The 25,719-nt window shown below is 33.4% G+C and overlaps 1 protein-coding gene across 2 annotated transcripts in view; it reads right to left on the reverse strand.

Annotated features, from left to right (window-relative positions):
- The window catches only part of pde2a (phosphodiesterase 2A), a 255,223-nt gene extending 230,146 nt beyond the window's left edge, over positions 1–25,077 (reverse strand). Inside the window, exon 1 of one of the 2 annotated variants that reach the window (XM_073817601.1) lies at positions 24,897–25,077. In XM_073817601.1, coding sequence (XP_073673702.1) covers positions 24,897–24,967 — 71 coding nt within the window. In that variant the 5' untranslated portion in view covers positions 24,968–25,077. The remainder of the gene's footprint in view (positions 1–24,896) is intronic. The other variant, XM_073817604.1, reaches the window with a different exon arrangement.
- Positions 25,078–25,719: the final 642 nt, after the last annotated feature.

Consider the following 25,719-nt stretch of genomic DNA (forward strand, 5'->3'; position numbering starts at 1 on the left):
AATTCTGTCTTTTTTCCCTCAGAATTATGATGCTACAAAGTGGCATATAGACCAATTTAAGTGTTTGCAAACAGTGATGACGTTTTTTTGTGGGTGAAGCCTATCTGGCGGCAGAAAATTACCAATTTCAAGTAAGAGTCTATGGAAGTCATTGAATAAGAAATAAATATAATGTAAAATTGATATTTCAAAATTCTGACTTTAATATTACAACAGTGGGCCTAACAGGGTTAAAAAAGTAACGCAAAATTAACTAAAGTAACTAAAGTAAATCTGGTGGCAGAAAATGACTGATTTCAAGCAGTAGTCAATGGAAGTCATGGAATAAAAAAATTAAAAGAAGGTAAATTCAAGTTTATATTTAAAATTTCTGACTTTATTCTTACAATTCTGAGATTAAATCTAACAATTCTGATAAGAAAATTCAACTTATCATTCTCTCTTTTCCTTCGGCTTCAAATCTCACACTTTTCTTTCCTCAGGATTGACAATTTTGTATGGGTCAAAATGATCAATTTTACTTTTATGCCAAAAATCATTAGGATATTAAGTAAAGATCATGTTCCATGAAGATATTTTGTAAATTTCCTACCATAAACATATGAAAACTTCATTTTTTATTAGCGGAATATAATGCTCTAACACACAGGAAGAGCCCTTAAAGTGAGTGATAGGTAGATAACAGCACCTTCATATTTAATTGATGGAGGACTGAGGTGGCCTTTAGTGTGTGTGTGTGTGTGTGTGTGTGTGTGTGTGTGTGTGTGTGCACTCCGACCAACCCGTTTTAATTAAGCTGATTCTGTTTTTATGACCACATTATTATTGTCTGTAATATAACACAGAACAAAACACGTGTTTGACTGATGAGGAAAAACAACAAACCTGTGTAAACTCATCAATATTCATCATGAGCTCTCATAATTATTCATTACTAATTATCATATCAGCACTACTGTCAGGAAAGAGCAGCACAAGCAAATACCAACGAATCTGCCTCAAAGCCGAATGATTATTCATGCGTCTGTGTGTAAATGAGTCCACAAGCATTCGGACTCTCTCTCTCTCTCTCTCTCTCTGTGTGTGTGTGTGTGTGTGTGTGTGTGTGTGTGTGTGTGTGTGTGTGTGTGTGTGTGTGTGTGTGTGTGTGTGTGTGTGTGTGTGTGTGTGTGTGTGTGTGTGTGTGTGTGTGTGTGTGTGTGTCAAAGAGCAGATTGCATAAAGCACTTACGCAGAAAGAGCAGCTATAATCCAGACAGACAGAGAATTACAAAGAGAGAGAGTTAGCAAAGAAAATGAGAGAAAGCTAGACTAAACAAAAGAAAACAAACAAACAAATGTATTAAAGTAAGAAAGCACAAATAAATACAAACATGCAACAAAGAAATGAACCATGAAATACAACTTAGTGTATAATTAAAAGCTGTGTTGCACACCTAGTCAAAAACTACAAATGTGACCTAGTCTTAAGTAGCACGGTTATATTTGTAGCAATAGCCAAAAATACATTGTATAGGTCAAAATTATAAATTTTTCTTTTATGCTAAAAATCATTGGGATATTAAATAAAGATCATGTTCCGTGAAGATGTTTTGTAAATTTACTACCGTAAATATATCAAAACTTATAAATCCTAGGATTGCAAAGGGGTGGAAAATTTCCAAAAATCCCTGGAAGATTCCAAAAATTCCTGGAAAGTTTCCAAAATTTCTGTAATGTTTCCGAAATTTACTGGAAAGTTCCACTTTTTTGCAACCCCGAGCTAAACAGATGCACAATGTGACAATGTAAACCCTAGGGTTGCAAAAGGGTGGGAAATTTCTGGTAACTTTACGGAAACTTTCCAAAAATCCTTGGAAGATTCAAAAATTCCTGGAAAGTTTCCAAAATTTCTAGAATGTTTCCAAAATTTACTGGAAATGTTCCACTTTTTTTTGCAACCCTAGGGAATCCTAGTGTTCTGTTGTTTGCTGCTTTTTGGCATTTAAAATTAATCCCTGGAAAACAAATGTTGGTATTTTTAACGGGTTACAGACATTTATTTTTTCTAATTGAATTAAATTCTAATTTAAAATAACTTTGACGGTTAACAGTTAATAATCGGTTAGGAAAAATAACCGAAATGAACATCCCTATTAGAAATAGATCATTTTGGTGCAGTGCTGCTACTTTAAAAGCATAAAGCTTGTTTTGTGAAGTGAAACGCTGAGCTAAACAGATCATCTAAACCTAGTGAGTGGCCTACTAACCACTACAAACACATTCAAATGAAAAGTTCAAATATGTTCAAATGCCTAGAACTGCTGTGTAGACACAGCTGAGATTTTCCTTCTGCATCTTCATCCTCATCCATGGCTTCATCCCCTATTCTGCAGGTCCATCCATAAATAACAGAACAGAGAAAGAAGTGAAGAATGAATCAGGATAGAAATACTGTGTGTGTGTGTGTGTGTGTGTGTGTGTGTGTGTGTGTGAGAGAGAGAGAGAGAGAGAGAGAGAGAGAGAGAGAGAGAGAGAGAGGAGAGAGAGAGTATTTCAGGGCTGCTAAAGACTGCATGAACTCCATATGCTTTCTTCTGTTTCTGTTGCTCCGAGTTATGAATTATACATTCCTAAAGAAAGCCTGCTGCCACATGAACACACACACACACACACACACACACACACACACACACACTCCCACACACGTGCTGTTTTGTTTTGTCTGAATAATTCATGTGTTTATAGAGCAACTTTCTCAGTTGCACTTCCACAAACAACAGATTCATCAACACTGTCAAACTCCATCACTTCTATAGAACGCATCCAGCATCAAATCACATCCGACAAACACGAAAGCAAACAATCAACCTCCTGAAGATTCAAATCAGCTTCCATCATCGGATATGATCTCAAACCAGACGAGCGAAAAAAAATAACAAAAAGAAAACAAATGGGACTGAAGAGAGAGAAATCCATCAATATGATAAACAGATCTGAAATCAGCATCATCGGTATTTATCATACAGCTCTAAACGATGAACTCACGATCAACACTTTTACTTTTTTCTGGAACACTACTGTTCAAAAGTTTGGGATGAAAGAAATGATTGCTTTTATTCATCAAGGACACATTTAATTGATCAAAAGTGACAGTAAAGACATTTATAATGTTACAAAAGTAAATGCTGCTCTTTTGAACTTTCTATTCAATCCTGAAAAATAAAATGTATCCCAGTTTTTACAAAAATATTGGGGAGCACAAAGGTTTTCAACATGGATAATAATCAGAAATGTCTCGTGAGCAGCAATTCAGTATATTAGAATGATTTCTAAAGGATCATGTGACACTGTAGACTGCAGTAATGATGCTGAAAATTCAGCTTTGCATCACAGAAATAAATTACATTTTAACGCATATTCACATAGAAAACAGCTGTTTTAAACTGTAATAATATTTCACAGTTTTACTATATTTTGGATCAAATAAATGCAGCCTCAATGAGCAGAAGAAGCTTTTTTAAAACATTAGAAAATCTTACAAATGATGAATACATTTATGAATATTACACATCAAAAGTTCAGAGACTTTACACTAAATGTTTCAGAATGCAAAATAACCCCATTTGCTGAACATAATGAGATGATAACTAATGTAGCAAAATGCTGGCTACATTATGATGTACTGCTGAAAAAGTTGTGAAAAATAAATGTAGTGCAGAATGTATCACTTTCTGAGCACAGCCTGTGTGTGCGTGTGTGTGTGTGTGTGTGTGTGTGTGTGTGTGTGTGTGTGTGTGTGTGTGTGTGTGTGTGTGTGTGTGTGTGTGTGTGTGTGTGTGTGTGTTAAATCGCTGTGGGACGCTGGAGTGAAGGTCACTCAATTAGACATTCCCAGAACATCAAACCATTACTCAATTCCCTGAAAACTCCTCCATCGTTCCTTTCTAAGTCTCCTCTCTCTCTCTCTCTCTCTCTCTCTCTCTCTCTCTCTACTCCTCCTGAGGTCTTTTCATTGTTTTTCTGCTCACATCTCTGTCAGTTTGGCTTCATAAAATCACCCAAGCACCTGGTGTGTGTGAGTTCACAGAAGAGCAGCTTTACTGCTGATGTCAGTTTTACACACACATTAAAACACAATCATGAGCAGCACTGTTCTTTAATCCCTATTAAGTGCACTTTGCTGGCAACACTTTGACTCTTAGTCTCTAGTAAAATCCCTGCGGATGCGCTCGGCTCCATGTATTTATGAGTTCAGTGGTTATTTATTCATCCGAACACATGCCGAGCGCTGTGTACTGTACAAAACGACACTTTCACACGGAACATGATGAAGATGATGATGAGGCGAGCCAGTCTGGAGTGACGGGAAACAAACAGACGGACTCTAGGGAATAACCAACATCCAGAAACTGCATTTTAAGGCTGACGTGTGTCATTTATGCTCCGCTAGCAGCACAAAACACAATCCCGATAACAATGACATGTTTCCTGAACGCTCTAGCAACCACACGGCAACATGACCTGAAAACAAACAACACTCAGAACGCCTCAGCAACCACATGGCAACAGGTTTGTAATCAGAGAACACTCAGAATGCCTTAGCAACCACATGACAACAGGTTTGAAATCAAAGAACACTCAAACAAACAACACTCATAATGCCTCAGCAACCACACAGCAACATGTTTAAAAAAAACACTGAGAAAACCTTAGCAACCACACAGCAATGTGTTTAAAAACAAACACCCAAAACACCTTAGCAACCACACAGCAATGTGTTTGAAAAAAAAAAAACACTCAGAAAGCTCTAGCAACCACATGGCAATTTTTTTAAATCTAAGAACACTCAAACAAACAATACTAAGAACACCTTAGCAACAACATGGCAACGTGTTAAAAAAACAACCTGAGAATGCTTTAGCAACCACACAGCAACGTGTTTGGAAAACCAACAACACTCAGAATACCTTAGCAACCACATGGCAACATGTTTAAAAACAAACAACACTCAGAACGCCCTAGCAACCACACATCATCGTGCTTTAAAACAAACAACACCCGAAACATCTTAGCAACCACACAGCAACATGTTTAAAAACAAACAACACCCAAAACGCTTAACAACCACACAGCAACATGTTTGAAAACAAACAACTCTCAGAACACCTTAGCAACCACACAGCAACATGTTTAAATGTAAACAACACCCAAAACGCCCCAGCAACCACACAGCAACATGATTAAAAATAAACACTCAGACCACCTTAGCAACCACAAAGCAACATGATTTAAAAAACAACACTCAGACCGCCTTAGCAACCACACATCAACACCCAGAACGCCTTAGCAACAACGCGATTATACACTTGAAAACAAATAACACTCAGAACGCCTTAGCAACAACAAGACATTACACTTGAAAACAAACAACACTCAGAAAGCCCTAGCTACCACATGACAACATTTTTTAAATCAAAGAACACTCAAACAAAGAACACTCAGAACGCCTTAGCAACCACAGAGCAACTTATTTTAAAACAAACAACACCTGAAACATCTTATCAACCACACGGCAACATGTTTAAAAACAAACTATACTAAGAACAACTTAGCAACCACATGGCAACATGTTTAAAAACAAACTATACTAAGAACAACTTAGCAACCACATGGCAACATGTTTGGAAAACAAACAACACTCAGAATTCCTTAGCAACCACACACCAACATGTTTAAAAACAAACAACACCCAAAACACCTTAGCAACCACACAGCAACGTGTTTGGAAAACAAACAACACACAGAATGCCTTAGCAACCACATGGCAACATGTTTAAAAACAAACAACACTCAAAACGCCCTAGCAACCACATGACATCATGATAGAAATCAAAGAACACTCAAACGAACAACACTCAGAATGCCTTAGCAACCACACGGCAACGTGTTTTAAAACAAACAACACCCAAAACATCTTAGCAACCACACAGCAACAATACTAAGAATGCCTTAGCAACCACACGCCAATGCATTTAAAAACAAACACTCAGACCACACATCAACACCCAGAACGCCTTAGCAACAACAAGATAATACAATTAAAAAAAAAAAAAAAAAAACACTCAGAACACCTTAGCAACCAAATGGCAACATGTTTTAAAACAAACAACGCCCAAAACTTCTTAGCAACCACATGGCAAAAAAACAAAAAACAAAAAACACTAAGACGACCCTAGCATTCACATAGCAACATCCTGGCCACGACCCATAACACTCCAGCAGTGTGGCGGTGAATTCGAGACAGAAGAAGCCCATAAGAGTGTCTCTTTTGCATGTATTCATTATTAAACACAGAGAGAGAGACAGATAGACTGAAGAATCTCATGAATTATTAACACCTGCAATGTGCATATACTGTATGCGTGTGTGTGTGTGTGTGTGTGTGTGTGTGTGTGTGTGTGTGTGTGTGTGTGTGTGTGTGAGCAAGTGAGTGTTTGTGTGTGTTTCTCCACAGTTGTATGAAATGATGTTATTCTACAGAAGTTAATCAAAGACTTATTGAAACATCAATATGTGATATTTCTATTCACAAAAATGTACCATGGTAAACAGCACAGCAAACTTTCAGTAAAACTGTGGTTGTTTAGTATCAGCGCCACTCTCATCAAAAAAAGGAGATTGATTTTTGATTACAAAGGATTGTACACTTTTATTGAGATTTTTCACTATAGCAATAATTAATGAAACAACTGTGATTACCACAGTACATTTTCTAAGGGTAACACTCTCCCACCTGAGCTTAACACACACATCACACACTAAAGTTTAAGGCTTCCATGACCTTTGACCTGACCGTGACCTTCTAGAAACACAAACCTGAGCTCAGAGAATCAGCACCAGGAAATTCAGCATTGCATCACAGGAATAAATTAGTTTTTGAAATACATTCACATAGAAAACAACTGTTTTCAAATTGTAATAATATTTTAACTATTTTTTTCTGTGTTTTTGATCAAATAAACAGCTTTGGTGAGAAAAAGAGACTTCTTTCAGAAACATCGAAAAACCTAACGAGCCCAAAGCTTTTGATGTGCAAGGACACCATAAAGGGACGGTTTACATCCAGAAATCACACACAGAGATGAACTGAATATTCCTGTAATCAAACTCACAGACTCTGAGTTCCTCAAAGATCTCTGGAGGATCAGAGGCAGAAAAGAGGAAAATGATTCTGTTCTCATCGACTCTTTCAGGGTCAGTTTACTACTGTGAAGTCAGACTGTTAATGAGCCGAAGTGAGACGGAGAGAGAGACGGACAGAGAGCGAGAGACAGGTGCTGTCCCTGAGAGAAAGGCTTTGACAAAGAGAAAAATTGCTTTTGAGTATTTGCATATGAGAATTTTGTTCTACAGGAACTCTCAACCTCTACACTGAATGCTAATTCTCACTCTCTCTCTCTCTCTCTCTCTCTCTCTCTCAAACACACACACACTGACACATTCTTTAGAAAGTGCACAAACCTTAAAGCTATTTAGGAGTATAAGGGAGTATTTTATCTCGGTCTTTCTAAAAAGACAGTGTGAAATATATATGAAATATAATAACTGGAGGACAAACGAAAAACTTTAAAGTTCCAGTGAAAGCAAAATTGAAGTTTTTTGGCTGTTAGTATGAATATGTTAGCCTTGAGGTTATCTGTAAGCAGTGTGCTGCAAAACATTGACAAAAAATGCATTTGGAAGATTTATGCATTTAAAATGTACAGTCTCTCTGACAATGAGGAGACTTTGCCACTTGTTTTCTGATTTTTAAATTGTACAAACATTTTGTAAAGGCTGTTTTTTTACCTTTTATGATAAACGAATTTGAAGATAACATAGAATATGAAAGAAATTTTGGTTAATATGACCATAAAGACAAAAGTATTGACAAACTTAATCATTCATAATAGAACGCCCTATCGACCACATGACAACATGTTAGAAATCAAAGAACACTCAAACAAACAACACTCAGAACACCTTAGCAATTACACGGCAATGTGTTTTAAAACAAACAACACCTGAAACATCTTAGCAACCACACTGCAATATGTTAAAAAACAAACAATACTAAGAACACCTTAGCATCCACACGCAACATGTTGAAAAACAAACACCACCCAATAGCAACCACATGGCAACATGTTAGAAATCAAAGAACACCCAAACAAACAACACTCAGAATGCCTTAGCAACCACATGGCAACATGTTTAAAAACATACAACACTCAGAACGCCTTAGCAACCACACAGCAACATGTTTGAAAACAAACAACACCCAAAAACCCCTTAGCAACCACACAGCAATGTGTTTGAAAACAAACAACACTCAGAATGCCTTAGCAACCACATGGCAACATGTTAGAAATCAAAGAACACGCAAACACTCAGAATGCCTTAGCAACCACATGACAGCATGTTAGAAATCAAAGAACACTCAAACAAACAACACCTGAAACATCTAAACAACCACACGGCAACATGTTTAAAAACAAACAACACCCAAAATGCCTTAGCAACCACACAACAACATGTTTGAAAACAAACAACACTCAGAATGCCTTAGCAACTACATGACAGCATGTTAGAAATCAAAGAACACTCAAACAAACAACACCTGAAACATCTTAACAACCACACGGCAACATGTTTAAAAACAAACAACTCCCAAAATGCCTTAGCAACCACACAACAACATGTTTAAAAACAAACAACACTCAGAACGCCCTAGAAACCACATGACAACATGTTAGAAATCAAAGAACACTCAAACAAACAACACTTGAAACATCTTAGCAACCACACGGCAACATGTTTAAAAACAAACAACACTCAGAACGCCCTAGAAACCACATGACAACATGTTAGAAATCAAAGAACACTCAAACAAACAACATCCGAAACATCTTAGCAACCACACGGCAACATGTTTAAAAACAAACAACACCTGAAACATCTTAGCAACCACACGGCAGTATGTTTGAAAACAAACAACACTCAGAACGCCCTAGCAACCACACTACAACGTTTAAAAAAAAACAACAACACTCAGAACGCCCTAGCAACCACACGGCAACATGTTTAAAAACAAACAACGGCCAAAATGCCTTAGCAACCACACAGCAACATGTTTAAAAAACAAACAACACCCTAAATGTCTTAGCAACCTCACAGCAATGTGCATGAAAACCAACAACACTCAGAACGCCCTAGCAACCTCATGACAACATGTTTGAAATTAAAGAACACTCAAACAAACAACACCTGAAACATCCAAGCAACCACACAGCAATGTGTTTGAAAACCAGCAACACTCAGAACGCCTTAGCAACCACACAGCAATGTGTTTGAAAACAAACAACACCCAAAACGCCTTAGCAACCACACAGCAATGTGTATGAAAACCAACAACACTCAGAACGCCCTAGCAACCTCATGACAACATGTTTGAAATTAAAGAACACTCAAACAAACAACACCTGAAACATCCTAGCAACCACACAGCAATGTGTTTGAAAACCAACAACACTCAGAACGCCCTAGCAACCTCATGACAACATGTTTGAAATTAAAGAACACTCAAACAAACAACACCTGAAACATCCTAGCAACCACACAGCAATGTGTTTGAAAACCAACAACACTCAGAATGCCTGTTTGGATTCTCATTCTGATGGCACCCATTCACTGCAGAGGATCCATTGGTGAGACAGTGATGGAATGACACATTTATACAAATCTGATGAAGAAACAAACTCGTCTACATCTTGGATGGCCTAGGAGTGAGCATATTTTAACACATTTTCATTTTTGGTGCAAAGAACAATGGAGGAGATCAAACAATGCAAATCTTCAGAGATCTTATGCATTAAAAAGATGAAGAGATAACACTGCGGCACTGACATAACATTCACTTTTCACACTCTACATCATCTGCTTTACTACAAACTGTTTTGCTTTAGTCACATTAATGGAAGAATACCTCTGTGGATGTCAAAAGCTGTTAAAGGTGACAAACAAAACACTACTGGGTATTTTAAAAAAGAGATGAGCCACTCATGTGGCGGTCTGATTTTCTGTTTAAATGAAATTACATCAACAAAATGTGCATTTCGAGACACTTCAGAGGGACTTTAAGAATCAGCCACTGCAAACACATATGGATTATTATTGTTCTGAACGAGTCTGGGGTGATTACAGACCCGAGAGAAACAGCATAAAAAAAAGAGTAAAAGTGTGTAACATAAGAGATGCACAAACACAAATACAAAGCCCTGTGTGAAATTGTCAGACAGACGGCAGTGAAGCGACACGCAGCCTGAAGGGGAAACAGATTCTGACACACACACAAACATACACTCTCTCTGCATGCAAAAGGCGGATTTGTTTTGGCAGAACGACGACACTCCTGCAGGCTGTAAAACAGGTGTGTGTGTGTGTGTGTGTGTGTGTGTGTGTGTGTGTGTGTGTGTGTGTGTGTGTGTGTGTGTGTGTGTGTGTGTGTGTGTGTGTGTGTTGTAGCTCGCTGATGGTTTTTACACTAAAACACATTATCATGGGGAACTTGAAAGGTCAGTAAAATTAAATCACAGCTATCTGTGTTTGTGTGTGTGTAAGTCATCCATATAAAAGAGGCTTTCAAGCAAAATACCACATGACAGTCACACACACACAAAGGGAATATTGTTTAATCTCAATTAAATACCACCAAATGTAAATCTGTTTCAGATTTTGATTCTATTTATCTTCTGGTCTGTTAAAGAAATTGTTCTCAAGAAACTTGATAAAAGCATTATTTGCATTCTCTTGTGTAATAGTACTTAAAATAACATTAATATATAGGCATAATATGCTAGGCAGAAATGTCAAATCAAATGCATTTTGTTTGTTTGTTTTATTTGGATTGTGCATTATCACTGTGAATTATTTTTTTTATTCTGGCATATATATTTTGCAGACACTTTTTGATAATGGACACTGCAAAACAGGCTTTCTTACTTGGTATTTTTGTTTTGTTTCTAGACAAAATATCTATTTTTATATTAAGATGCATTTCCTAGATAAGCAAATGGCATAAGATATTTAGTCTTGCTTTAAGCAAAACATAAGTAGGTAAGTAAAATATTCTTAAATCAAGAGTATTTTACTTACCCCAGTGGCAGATAATGTTACTTATTTTAAGCAAACTGCACTTAATTTTAGCTTTTTCCCCCACTGGAAACAAGACTAAATATTGAATTCTTCTTCATACTTTTTACTAAGAAAATATGGTCAACAATAATACATTTTTACTGCCAAATAAGGCAAAGGAAATACATTTTAAGACATTGCATATAGTTACTATTCCTGTAACACATTTATTAACAAGTTTATTTGGTTGTCTCACCAAAATGTTCATTTTGTAATTTATAAAATGAAACACTTACACACTTACACACTTATTTTGTAACTGTAAATAATTTGAAGGCTTTTGGAAGCATATCTTTGTTTTTTTTTATATATATTTTATAAAATAATTAAAATAGATAAATCTACGATCCTTTTTTTTTTTTTTTTACTGTAATACTGGATCAGATGTAGTTGAAAACACTTTAAAGGTGACAAAAACAAAAAACAAAAATAATGTCTATTACTCCCTCTTTAAAATTGTTCTGAAAAAAAAAAACTTAATTTTACAAATAAACTTTATTTTATAACTGATTGATTTCAATTACTAGATACAAGAAATGTATAAAAACGTTTCTCATATTAAAAATGTTATTTGAATATTTAGTTCCACCCTCCATGATGTATATTTATTATATTTATCCCCCCACTTTTGTTTGTGTTCTGCTTGATGTTGTATTTCTTGACAAAATATTTCTGTATATTTGTTTTTGAAAGAGGAAAAAGAAAATCTTATGTTATATTGCTTATCTAGTAAATGCATCTTAAGGAATTTTTTAGATATTTTGACAAGAAACAAGACAAAAATACTAAGTAAGAATAAGCAATGTTTGATTATTAACATCAAAGTTTCTAAGTATTGTATGCTGACAGATCTAGAGATTGTGGAAACAGATATATGAACACACACACACTGGTCCGAGTGTTTTGGGGCTTGAATATGAAGTCATTCACCTGTATGAAAGACCCATTAGTTGCTCAGCAACCACTGAGAGTCAATCATAAAAACCCTCTTTCTGAACCAACTAATGCAGCAACAAAGAGTGTGTGTGTGTGTGTGTGTGTGTGTGTGTGTGTGTGTGTGTGTGTGTGTGTGTGTGTGTGTGTGTGTTTGTTTTTGTGACATATCAGGACACAAATGTGTGTAATAACATGGGTATGACATAGGTATTACAAGGAGAGGGTGACTTATGAGGACATTGTCCATGTCCCCACTTTTCAAAAGGCTTATAAATCATACAGAATACGTTTTTTTGAGAATGTAAAGATATGCACAGTCTCCTGTGAGGGCTAGGTTTAGGTGTAGGGAAGGTGTAGGGTGATAGCAAATATCGTTTGTACAGTATAAAAACCATTACGTCTATGGAATGTCCCCACAATTCACAAAAACAAACATGTGTGTGTGTGTGTGTGTCATCCACATTGATCACTGATTGTCTAATGACTAAATAAGCAATGACGATGTAATTTTAGTTTGAGTGGGTGACATCACATCAGATCAGATGAGGCTCTTCAATAGAGCCAGCAGTGAACGATTCCTGTTCTCAAAAACACTAATATAAAGCTTAACATATGGGCAGAGGGCTGTTATCGCTAAATAAACTGCACTTATTGCATGTGTACTTAACAAATTAATAAATAAAAGCACATGAAATATTGATAAAGAGATTGAATGAGCACAGCTACGGATCTGAAGGAAATAACCTGCCGCAGACAACAATCAATTATAGAGATTAGAGCCATTCAACACAAACGTCAGACCACACAATGAAACACCTGACCAATTATAATCAAGTGCCCAGAGATTAGTGGATGGAAAAGAAACACAATGCATCCAAACGTTTCTAACAGCACATGAATGAATCGGACCTGCTGCGTCTGAAATGTGTCTGACTCTATTCTCACATTCAGTCTGACACGTTAAGATGACATGTCACGCTCGTCTCTGTCCAGCGGCGTCACCCTGATCCGTGCGTTTCAGCCTGAATCTAAATAAGCTCACATACACCGCCTGTGATTCCAGCACATTCCTCCTGCAGCCTTTAACACAAGACAAATCCTCTTCACCATCATACGAGCCGTCAAATGACATTTAGGACATGATTTACAGCGTCTTATCTGTTTCAGATTGTCAAATGGGATCTCAGAGCTGTATAAAGGACAGCGTGTCTTTGATTGCTCTTCTATTGTGTTAAATGAATTGTTCTTGTGATCCGGTGTTTCTGACAGAAATGTCTTTTTTCTGCTTTTCACTCATTTTTTCACATTAAAGCAAGACATAGGGTAAAAAAAGAGGGTAACTAAAAGAAATCGTACTCTATCAAATGTTCTGTTACATTCAGAATTCCAAACATTTTTGGTATTACACAGTTTCTGAATGTTATGTTTAAATATACAAACAAATTTACTAATTTAATTTGCGCTAATTTGCATAGATTTCCAGAGAATAAATCTGAATATTGGACAAGGCCAGGTTCAAAATTCCTGTTTGATTTTGTTGATATATTACAGCTAAATGTTTTTACTGTGGGGATTTTAGATAACTCTTTTTATTACTGCATTAATCAGAAAATATTGTCAACAGAGAGAAAAATATATTTTCGCCATGTTTTAGGAATAAAATGTTATGTAAATCAGTGTGAATGAAATATGAACAAACCCTTCTATAAAAACCTCCAGAATATAGACAGAAATAAAGCTCTAAGTTTTGGTGTATGTAAGTGCAGCTGAAGTGGAGAAAAAAATCTCACTGCCTTTAAAAATAGGCATTTTCGCCATGTTTTTAAGAATAAAATGTTATATAAATCAGTGTGAATAAAATATGAACAAACCCTTCTATACAAACCTTCAGAATATAGATAGAAATAAAGCTCTAAGTTTTGGTGTACATAAATGCTGCTGAAGTGAAGAAACAAACTCACTGCCTTTAAAAATATGAATTTTTGCCATGTTTTTAAGAATAAATTGTCATATAAATTAGTGTGAATGAAATATGAACAAACCCTTCTATAAAAACCTTCAGAATATAGATAGAAATAAAACTCTAAGTTTTGGAGTATGTAAGTGCAGCTGAAGTGGAGAAAAAAATCTCACTGCCTTTAAAAATAGGCATTTTCACCATGTTTTTAAGAATAAAATGTTATATAAATCAGTGTGAATAAAATATGAACAAACCCTTCTATACAAACCTTCCGAATATAGATAGAAATAAAGCTCTAAGTTTTGGTGTACATAAATGCTGCTGAAGTGAAGAAACAAACTCACTGCCTTTAAAAATAGGCATTTTCGCCATGTTTTTAAGAATAAATTGTCATATAAATCAGTGTGAATGAAATATGAACAAACCTTTCTATAAAAAACCTTAAGAATATAGAAAGAAATAAAGCTCTAAGTTTTGGTGTATGTAAGTGCAGTTGAAGTGGAGAAAAAATATCACTGCCTTTTAAAAAATATGCATTTTTGCCATGATTTTAAGAATAAAATGTAATATAAATCAGTGTGAATGAAATATAAACAAACCTTTCTATAAAAACCTTCAGAATATAGATAGAAATAAAACTCTAAGTTTTGGAGTATGTAAGTGCTGCTGAAGTGGAGGAAAAAAACTCACTGCCTTTAAAAATAGGCATTTTCGCCATGTTTTTAAGAAAAAAAATGTTATATAAATCAGTGTGAATGAAATATGAACAAACCCTTCTATAAAAACCTTCAGAATATAGATAGAAATAAAGCTCTAAGTTTCGGTGTACATAAATGCTGCTGAAGTGGAGAAACAATCTCACTGCCTTTAAAAATATGCATTTTCACCATGTTTTACTAATAAAATGTCATATAAATCAGTGTGTGAATGAAATATGAACAAACCCTTCTATAAAAACCTCCAGAATATAGATAGAAATAAAGCTCTAAGTTTTGGTGTATGTAAGTGCAGCTGAAGTGGAGAAAAAAATCTCACTGCCTTTAAAAATATGAATTTTTGCCATGTTTTAAAGAATAAATTGTCATATAAATTAGTGTGAATGAAATATGAACAAACCCTTCTATAAAAACCTTCAGAATATAGATAGAAATAAAATTCTAAGTTTTGGTGTATGTAAGTGCAGCTGAAGTGGAGAAAAAAATCTCACTGCCTTTAAAAATATGAACTTTTGCCATGTTTTAAAGAATAAATTGTCATATAAATTAGTGTGAATGAAATATGAACAAACCCTTCTATAAAAACCTTCAGAATATAGATAGAAATAAAATTCTAAGTTTTGGAGTATGTAAGTGCAGCTGAAGTGGAGAAAAAAATCTCACTGCCTTTAAAAATAGGCATTTTCACCATGTTTTTAAGAATAAAATGTTATATAAATCAGTGTGAATAAAATATGAACAAACCCTTCTATACAAACCTTCCGAATATAGATAGAAATAAAGCTCTAAGTTTTGGTGTACATAAATGCTGCTGAAGTGAAGAAACAAACTCACTGCCTTTAAAAATATGCATTTTCACCATGTTTTACTAATAAAATGTCATATAAATCAGTGTGTGAATGAAATATGAACAAACCCTTCTATGAAAACCTTCAGAATATAGATAGAAATAAAACTCTAAGTCTTGGTGTATGTAAGTGTTGCTGAAGTGGAGAAACCAACTCTTCACTTCATAATTTTCATAAACAACATATAAAAATATACTGTAATCAAAATCTACAGATGCAAACAGGTAAAGTGCAATAAATGAAAACACTTAAAAGTAAATTTTGGATATTTTCTTTTCACTAGTCTGAAACAACATGTTATGAAATGCCAAAGAGCCCAAAATCTCTAAATTGACCAATGCATGAAAAAAACAACACACGTACTGTAAAATCAATCTGTGATCATTTTAAGCAGTTGAAAAATAAACAAAACGTTAAAACAAGAGAATACAGAGCCAATAAAACTACATCGACACACATTCTGGGCTGTAACAGAACAGCCACTAAGCAACTTTAATTTATTATCAAAAAATTGAAAATAATTAATTCAGCCTCAGGGATAAATACATCATCCTCATTCTGTTATAATCGCATGCCGACTGCAAAAATTCTGCCACATGATTAATGACTGAAACAAGCCAATTAAGACACAATCATTAATGCAAACGCTCCTCAACAAGATGCACAAAACAGACACAGAATGTGGCACTGCCTGAGGGCATTCACACCAGGTGTGTGTGTGTGTGTGTGTGTGTGTGTGTGTGTGTGTGTGTGTGCACCTGAGACAGAGGGGCCCAAACACTGTTACCACGGCAACCTCTGAGTACGTCCCCAAATGTCCTCAAATGCAAGTTTTGTCAGACTGACCTCATGTCTGGAGACAATGATCACCCCAAACAAAAGCTAAAAAACACACATTTGCTTACTGACAACATGTAATTTATTTATCAAAAGTAACAAATCTTAACGTGATTTTTAAATGGCAGGAGTTACAAATAACGTTCAGTGAAGTTTTCTTCATGCATCAAGAAAAAACTGCACAGCTCAATATTTCGATTTAAGAATCAATACGGTGTCATCAAAATGAAGATTGAGTAAAAACAACAAATCAATATTGTCAACCCAACCCTAGCATCCGCACAGCTGAAATTCATTTACATGTATGCAATGTTCAGTTTTATTGTTAAGTGACTTGTTGAATAAATGAATAAAAATGCTTAGTGAAACTTCACTGTTTTAGTCAATGATTTCGGCCCTCCAAAACTGTTTCAGCAAAAATCTTCACTAGCCAAAAACTTAAGTTTCTTGTTTGTTGGTTTGTTTGTTTTCTACTCTACAATTATAGTTTTCTTGAGGTCCACATCTAAGATTTTTCAGTCAATGCTTTTATTCATTAGTCAAGGTTTTTTCACCCAAGAAATGTTTAATAAACTGTTTTTTTCTATCATCTCTCTGACCCTCACACAGTTTATTCTACTATACCTTAAAGGCAAGACAAATTAACTAATAGTTATGACCTTACTTACCAGGTTAGTTGATTACATTGATAATTGCAAACATTTTTTGTATTACAAGTTTTCTAAAATGTTAGATTTAAATACGCAAATGAGCCATTATTTAATTAAATATTTGCAAACATTTCTAGTAGAAAAATCTAAACACTAAATGAAGTCAGTTTCAAAAAAATTTTTTTACACATTAGAGTCAAATGTTTTTATAAACAGAACTCCATAATTCAGAAAATACTTAGAACAGGCAGAAAACACTATTTTTTTGAGGGGAGGGGGGGGGGGGGGTAAAATATTGTATAAAATCAAGCAAATTATATATGAACAAATCCCTCTGTAAAAACCTTTGGGATATAGACAGGAATAAAAATGTCAAGTGTGGTGTGTGTAAGTGCTACTAAAGTGGAGATTTATGGCTCAGTGTAGGAGAAAAACTCACGGCCTTTTAAAATATGTATTGCAATTGAAATCTATTGACACAAATAGATAAAGTGCTATAAAAGAAAGACTTAACAGTGTTTTCTGGGTGTTTTCTTTCCACTAGTCTGAAAAAACACTATGAAAAACCAAAAAGCCCAAAATCTCAAACTTGACAGGTGCATGAAAAAAACAGCGTTAAAACACCCTTAAGACTTATATATGCAAACGACTAATCTTTCTGCATGTCAAATGTGACCCTGAACCACAAAACCAGTCATAAGAGTCAATATTAAGAATCTGAAAGCTAAATGAATAAGCTTTGCATTGATGTATGGTTTGTCAGGATAGGACAATATTATTTAATACAACTATTTGAAAATCTGAAATTTAAGAGTGCAAAAAAAATCAAAATGCTGAGAAAACACCTTCATTGTCCAAATGAAGTTCTTAGCAATGCATATTACTAATCAAAAATTACTTAAATGCCATAAATACAAAATATCTTCATGGAACATGATCTTTACTTTGTATCCTAAAGCATAAAATTGATCATTTTAACCCATGCAATATTTTTTTGGCTTTTGCTACTTAAGACTGTTTTTTTGCTCCAGGGTCATAAATGAGTACCAAAAATCCCCTGTTAAAGTTGTGAATGTTGATTAGGTGTTGACATGTAAATGTGGGCTGGTAAGCGTCAGTGTCCGGCTCAGACGTGTTGTTGTTCTGTTTTCTACAATGCGACGATTCACGAGCGATGAGCAGTGACCCGAGCGCTGGGTCTGAAAGACTTTCTCATTCTCTCGCCCCTAATAACCTCATCTGGTCTCCATGGCAACATCATAACGGACAGACGACATCATCATCATCATCATCATCATCGTCACAGAGCTGCATTCTGATGCTGTCAGACACAAGGTTTTGTGTTTAGTAGCATAATGACCGTCAGCACAGAAAACACTGATGCGCAAGCTGCTGTGAAAGGCGCACACCCTTAAGCTGTAAAACCACTCTGACACTGGCCAAAAACAATACAAACCCCTTACAAACACTCTGATAAATGTGCGTGTTGGGAATAAAAGAGAGGTGAAGCCACTGCCATCACGCTTCTGTCTGGAGTGGGACGCCCTCGCTCTCACACACTCTTCACACAAACACACACTTGTGTGTGTGTGTGTGTGTGTGTGTGTGTGTGTGTGTGTGTGTGTGTGTGTGTGTGTGAAGGGGCTCTTTATCAAGTGGAAAGCTGTGGAAATGAGTGTGTGGGTGGAACAGAGAGAGAGAGAGTGAGAGTGAGAGAGAGAGATAAAGAGAGAGATCTTTTGTTTATACTTTCACAACTTTTCCTCTATTATATTTTATCACACTCTCGCTAAATCTATTGTAGGACTCTAAACAAAGCTCAAAGCTCGGACATTGACTGTATATAAATACAAAACTATCCTATTTCATTTTCTTCATTTTAAATTTACAGATTTATAGTATTTGACAAAAGTTGGAAACGTTATGATTTTAAATTTTTGTAAATTTTATTTAATAAAAGAAAATACAGTAAAAATTCTGAAATATTATTACTATTAAAAAACAGCTGTTTTCTATGTGAATATCTGTTAAAATGTAATTTATTTCTGAGATCAAAGCTGAATTTTCAGCATCATTACTGCAGTTTTCAGAGTCAAGTTATCTTCAGAAATCATTCTAATATTCTGATTTGCTGCTCAAGAAACATTTCTTATTATTAGCAATATTAAAAACAGTTGTGCTGCCCAATATTTTTGTGGAAAGCAAATACATTTTATTTTTCAGGATTCACAGATGAATAGATATAGATAATAGACATTATAAATGTCTTTACCAGCACTTTTCATCATTTTAATGATTTTGATTATTGCAATGTGAATTTGCCGATCCCAAACATTTGATCAGTAGTGTACATAATGTGTAAATAAATAAAACATGGACATAGTGTGTACAATGAATAAGAAGTGTTTCTATATGATCTATGAAAACATATTCATGCTCTTTTTTTTTCTTTGCAGTTTTCTTTAAAATTGAAATTCTACAATTTTCTTAAAATGATTATAATCTCAATAGTCAGTTCACACTGACTTTAAAATCTATTGTCTAAACAAAGGTCAAAGCTCAGACACTTACAGTACATAAATACAAAATTATCTGAATTAATGTTCTTCACTTTAAATTTAGAGCTGTATAGTACTTGAAAAAACGTTTTGTAAATATTATGATTTTTAAATGATTTTTTAATGTTCTTTTGCTAACCAAATCTGCATTTATTTGATTAAAAAATACATTAAAAATTCTGAAATATTATTCTAATTTAAAACAGATGTTTTCTATGCAAATATCTGTTAAAATGTAATTTATTTCTGCGATCAAAGCTGAATTTTCAGATCCTTCAGAAATCATTCTAATATGCTGATTTACTTTGCAAGAAACATTTCTGATTATTAGCAATATTAAAAACAGTTGTGCTGCCAAATATTTTTGTGGAAACCAAATATATATATATTTTTTTAGGATTCACAGATGAATAAAAAGTTCAAAAGAACAGCATTTATTTGAAACAAAAATCTTTTGAAACATTATAAATGTCTTTACCAGCACTTTTCAGCATTTTAATGCATCCTTCATTAATCAAAGTATTAATTATATAAAATGTAATGTTAAGCCTTTGTACTACTCTAGTTTTTTTTATATTTAAGTATTAATGCCTAAAAAAACCTTTTGGATTGAAAAATAAATAAATAATGCATATATATGTACAAATTCATGCTTTTTTTTTTTTGCAGTTTTCTTTTAAATTAAAATTCTAAAATATTTTTTTTAACAATTTTTTTACTTAAACTGCTTGTATAATTTATAATGACACATAAATTAGAAAAATGCAATGAATTACTCTCAGCTCTGTTACAACATCAATAAAGCTACAAATCTATATCTTTAATCTTTAGAGAGTGTTAGAAATGAAAGACAGGAAAGTCAACATTTTTTTTTTACTTCTGCAAGATATTAAAGACCTTGATTTTATCCAACAGTAAACAACATGATGCTGAAAAGTGATTTAAGACAAACTTTTGTCTTTGAAAAAGTAACAAACTGCTGATCAAATCACAATAGGAACATGAATTACGAAAGTAAACAGACTCAAAGTTGACTTTAAACACGCTGACGGATGCAAACCTCCTCTAAGTTCTCAAATGAGCGCGAGAAGAGCAAAGCGAGCGAGACAGAGGTATGGTTTCAGAAACGTGAGCAGCGGCGATTAAAATAGACTCCGAGAGACACAGATGATTCATTCTCTCTGCTGATACACGCTTTGTTTGGAGTTCTGCTGAGAATAAAGTTTAGAAAAGGAACACACCTGCCACAATAAAACACACACACACTCACAGACCGGCAGTGTTTTCTATCAGGTCAATGATCTCCTAACCTGACCCTAAATAAACCCTCCTAGAAATCATTGGGTTTACAGACAAACATCATCTGGAACATTTATGAGCCTTTTAACTAGAGACGACACGTCAGATGTTCTTGACAAGACGCTTGACGGGATGTTTCACCGTCTTAGAGAGGATATTTGAGCCTCACAAATGGACAAACCTGTACAATAAACTACACACACATGCATCTGCCTCCTTCTTTCCTCTGAGTTGCTTCTATTAACTAAAACTATTACAAAAAAATAATTAAAATATAAAAGAAATTTGGAGAAAATGGGGGGGGGGGGAAAGGAAAAAAATTACTAAACCAAATGAAATAAGTGCATTTAAGCAGTAGAATTATTAAACGAAAAATTAGTTATTAGTAAGCTATTAGCATTGGATGCAGAACCTGTTACAGTTTATTCAAATAGAAAAATTAGATTTACAATTCTTGGCAGAAAAAAACAATTTAACACAATTTGAAATTTAAAAATCATTCAAACTAAAACTAAAAAAAAAAAAAAAAAAAACTAAATTTTTAAAAAAAAAGCTAAATTAAAATGTCAAGAAAAAAAGTGCATACATTAAAATACACTTTTGTTATTTATTTTTTAACCAAATAAAAATCACAAGCAATTAAGAAAATGACTAAAGTTGAAATAAAAAATTAAAGCTAAAAAGAATGTAAACAAGATAAAATTACAAAATAACATAAAATTACTAAAACAAAAAGCTAAATTAAAATATTAAGAAAAAAAGTAAAAAAGTGCATGCAAATTACTAAAACTAAAATATATTTTTGTTATTTATTTTTTAACCAAAATAAAAATGACAAGCAATTAAGAAAATGACTGAAGCGGAAATAAAAAATTAAAGCTAAATAGAACGTAAAAAAAAATATAAAATTACAAAATAAAATAAAATTACTAAAACAAAAAAGCTAAATTAAAATATTAAGAAAAAAAGCAACAAAAAAGTGCATGCAAATTACTAAAACTAAAATATATTTTTGTTATTTATTTTTTAACCAAAATAAAAATTACAAGCAATTAAGAAAATGACTAAAGTTGAAATAAAAAATTAAAGCTAAATAGAATGTAAAAAAAAAAAGTCAAAATAACATAAAATTACTAAAACAAAAAAAGCTAAATTAAAATATTAAGAAAAAAGCAAAAAAAAAAAAAAAACATTATGTGCATGCAAATTACTAAAACTAAAATACATTTTTGTTATTTATATTTTAACCAAAATAAAAATGACAAACAATTTGGCATCTGATCTTTAAGAAACAGAGAACACAAAAAGGGGAAAGAAATTGTATTTTATTTACTTTCCAAGTGACAATGTCTGTTTAAAAAGGTGCTTTATTTATTTATTCTTCATTTTACCAATGTTCCAAGTTGCTATAAATGTCAATATTGGTGTTATACTGTATGTTCATATGTACTATGATTATATATTATTGTTCTAAATATTATTTGAGAGTTTTGGAGCAGATATTTATGATCTTTGTCATCTTTTTCTTCTGATCTCTTTGTTTAGATTTATTATTTTGCTTATTATATTATTATTTTTATTTTATTCATAAGGAATATTTAGTTTAATCTCATTTGATTTACTTTTCTGCTATGTTGAAAGTGCTCTATTGTCTTTTGTTTAATAACTCTCTGAATGAAAAATATTGTTGAAAAGAGAATTCAAATTAAATTTAAAAAATCTTTAAAAATAAATAAAATAATGACAAAAATGACAAAAGCACATTACAAAATTACTAAAGCTAAAATTTTAAAGAAAACTGAAAAAATAAATGCACGTTCAAAAATGACAAGCAATTAAAAAAATTACTAAAACTGAAATAAGAAATTAAAAATTATATAATAAAAATAATACAATTACAAAGCATATAAAATTACTACAACTAAACAAAAATCAAGCTAAATATTAATAAAAAACTAATGAAAATAACAAAAGCACATTACAAAATTACTAAAGCTAAAATTAAAAAGAAAACTGAAAATATACAAATAAATGCACATTCAAAAATGATAAAGCCCTTAAAAAAATTATTAAAACTGAAAAATTAAAGCTAAATAGAAATTTTAAAAATAATAAAATTACAAAAGCACATAAAATTACTAAAACTAAAAAAGGTCAATTAAAATATCAAAAAGAAAAGTGCATGCAAATTACTAAAACTAAACTACATTTTTTGTTATTAATATTTCAACCAAAACTTAAGAAAATTACTAAAGATGACAAAAAAAATATCTAAATAGAAAATTTAAAATAATAAAATGACAAAAGCACATAAAATTACTAAAACTAAAAAAAGGTCAATTAAAATATCAAAAAGAAAAGTGCATAAAAATTACTAAAACTAAAATATATTTTTTGTTATTTATATTTTAAGCAAAACTTAAGAAAATGACTAATGATGAGACAAAAAAATAAATAGAAAATTAAAATAATAAAATGACAAAAGTACATAAAATTACTAAAACTAAAAAAGCTAAATTAAAATATTCAGAAAAAAGGCAAAAAAGTGCATGCAAATTACTAAAACTAAACTACATTTTTTGTTATTTATATTTCAACCAAAATAAAAATGACAAGCACTTAAGAAAATGACTAAAGCTGTGACAAAAAATCTAAATAGAAAATTAAAATAATAAAATGACAAAGGCACATAAAATTACTAAAACTAAAATAGCTAAATTAAAATATTAAGAAAAAAGGCAAAAAATGTGCATGCACATTACTAAAAATAAAAAAGCAAAATTTAAATATCAAGAAAAAAAGTGCATAAAAAATACTAAAATACTAAAACTAAAATACATTTTTGTTATTTATATTTAAACCAAAATAAAAATGACAAGCACTTAAGAAAATGACTAAAGCTGAAACTTAGAATTAATCTAAATAGAAAATTAAAAATAATAAAATGACAAAAGCACATAAAATTACTAAAACTAAAATAGCTAAATTAAAATATTAAGAAAAAAGGCAAAAAATGTGCATGCACATTACTAAAAATAAAAAAGCAAAATTTAAATATCAAGAAAAAAAGTGCATAAAAAATACTAAAATACTAAAACTAAAATACATTTTTGTTATTTATATTTAAACCAAAATAAAAATGACAAGCACTTAAGAAAATGACTAAAGCTGAAACTTAGAATTAATCTAAATAGAAAATTAAAAATAATAAAATGACAAAAGCACATAAAATTACTAAAACTAAAAAAGCTCATTTAACTTAAGAAAAAAAGAAAAAAGTGCATGCAAATTACTAAAACTAAAATACATTTTTGTTATTTATATTTTAACCAAAATAAAAATAAAAGCTCACTCAAGTATGAATTCATTTTATAACAGCATATAAATAATAGCTACTAAAATAACACCTGAAAAGAGGACAAACATCACTAGATTAATAATATATAACCACTACAGACTAAATGTCATGATTGCTTTGGCCACACTATAGATTCACAAATGTTCACATCATCTCTAATATTTCTAAAAGGTCTCACACCTGGCCAAACTGTGCTCAGATTTCACAAAAGACCGAGATCAACACTCACAATAAAGTACTATGGCATTACTGTGGTACTTTGGACACTATCGTGTTTAAAGTAACTTGGAATATCACAGTACATAAAAACGTACCGCACTAAAGTACCACAGTATTACCGTAGTAGTAGTTGTGCGTGGAGTAGTAAGCGAACAAGTGTGTGAAGCCGCTTCTGATCCGGATGTGATATCATAAAGATCTGATTGATGCTGAAGACGCACAACAGACGCGACCGCGACGCGACCGCAACGCGCGGTTCTCATCCTCGCGTCTTTGAATAGAGATCGAGTTCGGTACTCACAGTTCGGCCGCCGCTGGGTTCTGGTACTGTTGGCTACGGCAGAGCAGCGAGTGTCCGCACGCCTGACCCATCGCGCATCGTGCCGGAGACGCCGGTACCAAGAGTCACTGATGGTCGCGGTGAGGAGGAGGAAGAGGAGGAAGAGGGTGACTGGTTGCCCGCTGCCGGTAAGAGAGCAGAGATGATGCTGATGATGAGCTGAGAGAGACGAACGGACGCGTGCCTGTGTATCTCTCTCTCTCTCTCTCTCTCTCTCTCTCTCTGAGTGGAGTGGGTTGGGCGCATTCTGTAATAGATCCGCGCAAGCGGGCAGGCGCGCGCGTGTGCGTGTGCGCGTGTGTGCGTTTGTGATCGATCTGAAAGGCGTTTCCTCTCTGCGTCTCTTCACTATCTCAGCAAACATCATTAGAAGCGCTAAAGTTTCTGTGCACTAGTTTACATCATCTTCAAATGAGTCACTCTGATCCCAGCTAATTGAAAATATACTTAGAGCGTTTTGCTAACAGTCCCATTAAGTTATAAAAAACGCAAGTGAACGTTTATTTTCCGCAGTTTCGCCTTTGATAGAACAGATCAGAGCTGCTAAGTGGAAGTGAGATCGGAAAAAGTCTGAGAGTCGGGATTCGAACTCGGGACGCAATGCACTGTATGTTGGCGCACTCCCCATAATGCCATCAGCGCCAATTAAGTTTTTAAAAGGTTTTATTATAATGCAAATGTTACAGGATTAGTTCACTTCCAGAACAAAAATGCACTTGGAATGGAATATATTTTCTTACTTTTTGTATTTTTATGGTTCAAGACTGTAATTTAAATCAATGTG

Source organism: Garra rufa, chromosome 14, assembly GCF_049309525.1.
Source record: "Garra rufa chromosome 14, GarRuf1.0, whole genome shotgun sequence".
NCBI lineage: Eukaryota > Metazoa > Chordata > Actinopteri > Cypriniformes > Cyprinidae > Garra > Garra rufa.